Source organism: Cervus canadensis, chromosome 6 (genome assembly GCF_019320065.1).
Source record: "Cervus canadensis isolate Bull #8, Minnesota chromosome 6, ASM1932006v1, whole genome shotgun sequence".
Classification (NCBI taxonomy): Eukaryota; Metazoa; Chordata; class Mammalia; order Artiodactyla; family Cervidae; genus Cervus; species Cervus canadensis.
In genome coordinates, this window is record NC_057391.1 from 3,117,885 (window position 1) to 3,125,234 (window position 7,350).

A 7,350-nucleotide genomic window follows, 5' to 3' on the forward strand; every position below is an offset into this window, starting at 1 on the left:
CAAATGGGAATATCTTTTTCCTTTTCTCCTTTGCTTTTTGCTTCTCTTCTTTTCTCAGCTATTTGTAAGTCCTCCTCAGACAATCATTTTGCCTTTTTGCATTTCTTTTTCTTGGGGATGGTCTTGATCACTGCCTCCTGTACAATGTCACGAGCCTCTGTCCATAATTCTTTAGTCATTCTGCCTATCAGACCTAATCCCTTGAATCTATTTGTCACTTCCACTGTATAATCATAAGGGATTTGACTTTGGTCATACCTGAATGGTCTAGTGGTTTTCCCTACTTTCTTCAATTGAAGTCTGAATTTGGCAATAAGGAGTTCATGATCTGAGCCACAGTCCATTCCCAGTCTTGACTGTGTAGAGTTTATCCATTTTTGACTGCAAAGAATATAATCAAATTGATTTCAATATTGACCATATGGTGATGTCCATGTGTAGAGTCTTTTCTTATGTTGCTGGAAGAGGGTATTTGCTGTGACCAGTGTGTTCTCTTGGCAAAACTCTGTTAGCCTTTGCCTTGCTTCATTTTGTACTCTGAGGCCAAATTTGCCTGTTACTCCAGGTATCTCTAACTTCCTACTTTTGCATTCATTATACTTTTCCAACCAGTATACTTCTAGTTAAGTATGTTTCACAAGATATATCTCCAGGGTTCATCCATGGCTGTAATTCTGTAATTTAGGCCTATAGAAAGCTTATGTCAAAAATAGGCATCTTTCTTACCTGCTTATTGCTTGTTTCAATTACCCATTGACTTTCTTGAAATGTCATTTCCTTAGCTACTGGTAGGCATAGCCTTTTATATTTGGCCTTTCTTATTTTGTAAAATTCTACTATGTTTTCCATACCCACCTTGTATCTGGATTTTCCCTATTTCTTCACTTATAAGCAATACATCTGTATATCTCATCTGAATTTTTGCTAGCACATATTTCATTATTACTGTTTTCTTACTAGTAATTTCCTAGTTGCTTGTTTCTAAATTTTTCAAGAGTTGTTTTTAACTTTATCTATAAGGTACTTCATTTCCACATTACACTGATTAGTTTGTGGTTTACATCAATTTACAGCCAGTCTTTTTTCACTACATTTTAAGATAAAAATAAATACTAAATACTAAATCACTTTTCTATTAAGAGGTTCAATATTAAAAATAACTACAAGCTTTACTAAAATACAACTTTTGGGAAGAGCCTGCCCAGCGCCCCTGCCCGGCCCCCGCCCGCGCCGTCCCCCCGCCCAGGCGCGCCCACCGCCTGGGCGCCGGTGGCCACGAGGCTCCGGCCCGAGGAGATCCCCAGCGCGCCCTGCGTCTGCGCACCCACCCAGGAGTTTCGGGGGGTACCATCAGGGCTAGGTCAGCATGGCAGAAACCCTGGAGTTCAACGACGTGTATCAGGAGGTGAAGGGCTCCATGAATGACGGTCGGCTGAGGCTGAGCCGCCAGGGCATCATCTTTAAGAACAGTAAGATGGGCAAAGTGGACAACATCCAGGCCGGGGAGCTGACGGAAGGCATCTGGCGCCGGGTGGCTCTGGGCCACGGGCTTAAACTGCTTAGGAAGAACGGCCACGTCTACAAGTACCACGGCTTCCAGGAATCGGAGTTTGAGAAACTCTCTGATTTCTTCAAAACTCACTATCGCCTGGAGCTAATGGAGAAGGATCTGTGTGTGAAGGGTTGGAACTGGGGAACCGTGAAGTTTGGTGGGCAGCTGCTTTCCTTCGACATTGGCGACCAGCCGATCTTCGAGATCCCTCTCAGCAACGTGTCCCAGTGTACCACGGGTAAGAACGAGGTGACACCAGAGTCCCACCAGAACGACGACAGAGGTCTCCCTCATGGAGGCGCGCTTCTACGTGCCACCCACCCAGGAGGACGGCGTGGACCCCGTGGAGGCCTTCGCCCAGAACGTGCGGTCGAAGGCGGACGTGATCCAGGCCACTGGAGACGCCATCTGCATCTTCCGGGAGCTGCAGTGTCTGACGCCCCGAGGCCGCTACGACATCCACATCTACCCCACCTTCCTGCATCTGCACGGCAAGACCTTTGGCTTCAAGACCCCTTACACCCCGGTGCTGCGGCTCTTCCTGCTGCCCCACAAGGACCAGCGCCAGATGCTCTTTGTGATCAGCCTGGACCCCTCCGTCAAGCAGGGCCAGACCCGCTACCACGTCCTCATCCTCCTCTTCTCGAAGGACGAGGACATCTCTCTGACACTCAGCATGAACGAGGAGGAGGTGGAGAAGCGCTTCGAGGGGCGGCTCACCAAGAGTCTGTCGGGATCCCTCTATGAGATGGTCAGCCGGGTCATGAAAGCGCTGGTGAACCACTAGATCACGGCCGGCAGCTTCCAAGGGCACTCGGGGGCCCAGTGCATCACCTGCTCCTACAAGGCCAGCTCGGGGCTGCTATAGCCCCTGGAGCGGGGCTTCGTCTACCTCCACAAGCCGCCCGTGCACATCCGCTTCGACGAGATCTCCTTTGTCAACTTCGCCCGTGGGACCACCACCACGCGTTCCTTTGACTTTGAAATTGAGACCAAGCAGGGCACCCAGTATACCTTCAGCAGCATTGAGAGGGAGGAGTACGGCGAGCTCTTCGACTTTGTCAACGCCAAGAAGCTCAACATCAAAAACCGAGGGCTGAAACAGGGCATGAACCCCAGCTACGACGAGTACGCCGACTCGGACGAGGACCAGCACGACGCCTACCTGGAGCGGATGAAGGAGGAGGGCAAGATCCGCGAGGAGCACGCCAACGACAGCAGCGACGACTCGGGCGAGGAGACCGATGAGTCATTCAACCCGGGTGAAGAGGAGGAGGACGTGGCAGAGGAGTTTGACAGCAACGCCTCCGCCAGCTCCTCCAGTAACGATGGCGACAGCAACCGGCAAGAGAAGAAACGGAAGCAGCTTAAAAAGGCGAAGATGGCCAAGGACCGCAAGAGCCGCAAGAAGGCCCTCGAGGTAAAGAAGGGCAAGGACCCCAATGCCCCCAAGAGGCCCGTGTCTGTCTACATGCTGTGGCTGAATGCCAGCCGGGAGAAGATCAAGTCGGACCATCCCGGTATCAGCGTCACGGACCTCTCCAAGAAGGCGGGCGAGATCTGGAAGGGAATGTCCAAGGAGAAGAAGGAGGAGTGGGGTCGCAAGGCTGAGGATGCCAGGAGGGAATATGAAAAAGCCATGAAGGAATACAAAGGCGGCCGTGGAGAGTCCTCTAAGAGGGATAAGTCCAAGAAGAAGAAAAAAGTCAAGGTGAAGATGGAGAAGAAATCCACACCCTCGCGGGGCTCATCGTTGAAGTCTTCATCAAGGCAGCTGAGCGAGAGCTTCAAGAGCAAAGAGTTTGTGTCCAGTGATGAGAGCTCTTCCGGAAAAAACAAGAGCAAAAAGAAGAGAAGGCGGAGTGAGGACTCTGAAGAAGAAGAACTAGCCAGTACTCCCCCCAGCTCAGAAAACTCGGCGTCAGGATCTGATGAATAGAGAGGAAGATTGTGTCTCCTGGAGCTTGCCCCGTCCCAGCCCGAGTCTCCCCACTCGTGTTTTGGTATCTGTTCTCTCCTATGAAATGCAGTCCTTGGATTCTGCACCATCTGAACAAGCTTTCCTGCTAGCCTGCACTTCCTGGGGCCGCAGGGGAGGTGTCTCACCCTGCGGCTTCAGAAGATGGCTGTTTATAATCCGGGGAGACATCGGGTGGGAGCCAGGGCAGGGCCAGATCCCACCGCGCCCCCTGCCTTCCTGGCCTTTGGGGTATAGCTGCTGCTTGTCCTGTACAAGTTGCCGCAGGCAGGGGTCCTGTGAGGGCAGGTTTGTAGCTCCTAACTGGGGCCTATTTCTACTTTTATTTTGTATTTCTGGTCTGTGAAAAATGAACATTTAATAAAGGGAACTGACTTTTAAAAAAATAAAATAAAATACAACTTTTGAAAATACATTTAACCAAAGTATAACAAGGTTTTAAGAAAAATTAGAAGTGGGAAGTAGCCAAGATGGCAGAGTAGGAAAACCCTAAGCTCACCATGGATATATCAAAATACATTTACAGAGTAACTATTAATGAGAAAGAGTGGAATATGGCAGACAAGATATCCTTCTGCAACTAAAAAAGAAAAAAATAACCACAGTGAGATGGGTAAGAGGAGTAGAGACACAGTATAGTCAAGATACCTAACTCAGGTGGTCAATCCACAAATGGGAGGATAATTGCAACTGCAGAGGTAATCCCCAAGGAGTAAGGGAATCCAAGTTCCACTACCACATATCTGTGTTCATCAAAACAATATGGTATATGCACAAAAACAGACACATAGTTCAATGGAACAGGATTAGTTCAATTCAGTCGCTCAGTCATGTCTGACTCTTTGTGACCCCATGGACTGCAGCATGCCAGGCCTCCCTCCCCATCACCAATTCCTGGAGCCTGCTCAAACTCATGTCCATCGAGTCAGTTGGATGACATCACCGACTCCATCACTGACTCAATGGAACAGGATAGACAGCCCAGAATTAAACCCAATGGGCAATTTATGACAAAGGAGGGAACAATATACAATGTGGAAAAGACAGCCTCTCCAACAAATGGTGTTAGGAAAACTGGACAGCTACATGTAAAAGCATCAGACTTAACTACACTCTCACACCTTGCATAGAAATAAATTCAAAATGGAATAAAGACAAATATAGATCTGAAATCATACAACTTCTATTAGAAAACAAGCATTATGCTCTTTGATGTTAGTCTTCTTAAATTTTTTTTGATATGTCTCTTTGGGCAAGGGAAACAAAAGCAAAAATAAACAAATGGGGCTACATCAAATCAAAAACATTTTGTATGATGAAGCTATCAACAAAATGAAAAGGACACCAACAAAACTGGAGAAGATATTTGCAAACAATGTATCTGATAACAGGTTAATATTTAAAATATACAAAGAACTCATTCAACTCAACATCAAAAAAAAAGATGGAAAAACAGGCAAAGGTTCTGAATCAACATTTTTCCAAAGAAGATATAAAATAGTCAATGTGCACATGAAAAAATGCTCAACATCACTAATCAACAGGGAAAAGTAAATTGAAGTCACAGTGAGGTGTCATTTCATACCTGTCAGAATGGCTATTATCAAAAACAAACAAAAACAAATAGCAAGTGTCAGTGAGGACACAGAGAAAAGGGAACCCTGTGCACTATTGGTGAAAATGTAAACTAGTGCAGCAACTATGGGAAAGTGTACAGAGATTCCTCAAAAAGTTAAAAATAGACCTACTATATAAACCAACAATACCACTCCTGGCTCTTCTGAAGAAAGCAAAAACACTAATTTGAAAAGATGTGTGCACCCCTATTGGAGAAGGAAATGGCAACCCACTCCAGTATTCTTGCCCAAAGAATCCCAGGGACAGAGCAGCCTAGTGGGCTGCCATCTATGGGGTTGCACAGAGTCAGACACAACTGAAGCAACTTAGCAGCAGCATGCACCCCTATGCACATAGAAGCACTATTTCTAATAGCCAAGATATGGAAGCAACATGAATGCTCATCAATAGATGAAAGGATAAAGAAGCTGTTGTGTGTGGAATGTTATTCAGCCATAAAAAATTAAATCTTGCCTTTGCAACATCATGGGAGAACCTAGAGGGCATTATGCTAAGTGAAATAAGTCAGAGTAAGACACATTATGATTTCACTTCTTTGTGGAATCTAAAAAGCAAAAAGAGATGAACAGCAAACGTAACAAAACAAACAGAGATAAAGATACAGAGAACAAAGAGGTGTTTGCCAGAGGGGAGAGGGTAGGGGGAGGAAAGAAATAAGTGAGGGAGGTTAAGAAGTACAAAGATCCAGTTGCAAAATAAATGAATCATGGGTATGAAACATACAGTGTGGGGAATACAGTAATATGTAGTATCTTTTTGTATGGTGATATAATAAAACTAGATTGTGGTGACCATTTTAAAATGTGTAGAAATATGCAATCACTATGTTGTATGATATGAGCTAACATAGCATTGTAGGTAAATTATATTCAAAAACAAACTCAGAAAAAGAGATCAGATTTGTAGTTACCAGAGGCAGGCATGGGGGAGGGGGTGTGTATAGGGGGAGTTGGATAAGAGCAATCAAAATGCCAAATTTTAAGATATATAAGTACTGGGGATGTGATGTACAATATAATAGATGTAATTAACGCTGCTCTGTGTTCTACGTGGCTTCCCTTATAGCTCAGTTAGTAAAGAATCCACCTGCAATGCAGGAGACCCTGGTTTGATTCCTGGGTTGGGAAGATCCCTGGAGAAGGGATAGGCTACCCACTCCAGTGTTCTTGGGCTTCCCTGGTGGCTCAGCTGGTAAAGAATCCACCTGCATTGCGGGAGACCTGGGTTTGATCCCTGTGTTGGGAAGATCCCCTGGAGAAGGGAAAGGCTACCCATCCCAGACCTCCAAAGACAAGGGTCCCCAGGGAAGCAGATGGAAGCTTATCGCCTTGTGAGCCAGCCTCCAGGGTCACTTAGTATCAAAACCACTGAAGTCACAAACCTGCCCAAATCAATAAGAATAAACAAACCCCACCTCTCAATGTGAGGAGTATCAGAGTTATATTGTATAAAGACCATGTGAGAGGGGAGATTCTGCTGTGATCATCCTCAGAAAACAGTCTGCCACAGAAAAACTGTAGGAAAATGCATCCTCTCATAGAAGGCCAAATGTGAACTGATATCTTTCTGAAGGCTAAACCAACATCAACCAGAGGTGTTTTGTTTTTCAGTCACCAAGTCATGTCTGATTCTTCGTGACTCCATGGACTCCAAACACACCAGCCTTCCCTCTCCCTCACCAGCTCCTGGAGTTTGCCCAAGTTCATGTCCATTGAATAGGTGAAGCCATCCAACCATCTTATTATAAATGCTCTAATCCTCACATGCAAAAATAACTTTTTTTCCCCTAAGTAAAATCATATTCTAAGTGGGGTAATGGATAGACCATTCACTCCTCAAATATATCAATTAATAAGCTTCTAAATAGAAATAATTAAACTTGTATAGCACCTCCTTTACCCACTCCAGTATTCTTGCCTGGAGAATGCCGGGGACAGAGGAGCCTGGCGGGCTGCCATCTATGGGGTCTCACAGAGTCGGACACGACTGAAGCGACGTAGCAGCAGCAGTCAGCAACACCTCCTTTAATGCAGATATTCTCCTGGAGTGTGTTTCACTGAGTGAATTCAACACAAGAGTCACATATTCATTCAACAAATAATTGCTGAGTTCCTACTAAGTGCGACGAGCTCTGCTAGGTGCTGGTTAACGTGAACATCATTCTTGCTCTCATGGATCTAAA

The 7,350-nt window shown here is 45.8% G+C and overlaps 1 protein-coding gene across 1 annotated transcript; it reads left to right on the plus strand.

Annotated features, from left to right (window-relative positions):
• Nucleotides 1-1,194: 1,194 nt before the first annotated feature.
• Nucleotides 1,195-3,506, plus strand: LOC122442952 (FACT complex subunit SSRP1-like). The gene is given in 2 exon segments (XM_043470635.1): nucleotides 1,195-1,830; nucleotides 1,832-3,506. Coding segments are annotated over 2 exon segments (2,124 nt in total). The 5' UTR covers nucleotides 1,195-1,366; the 3' UTR covers nucleotides 3,492-3,506.
• The last annotated feature ends 3,844 nt before the right edge of the window (nucleotides 3,507-7,350 follow it).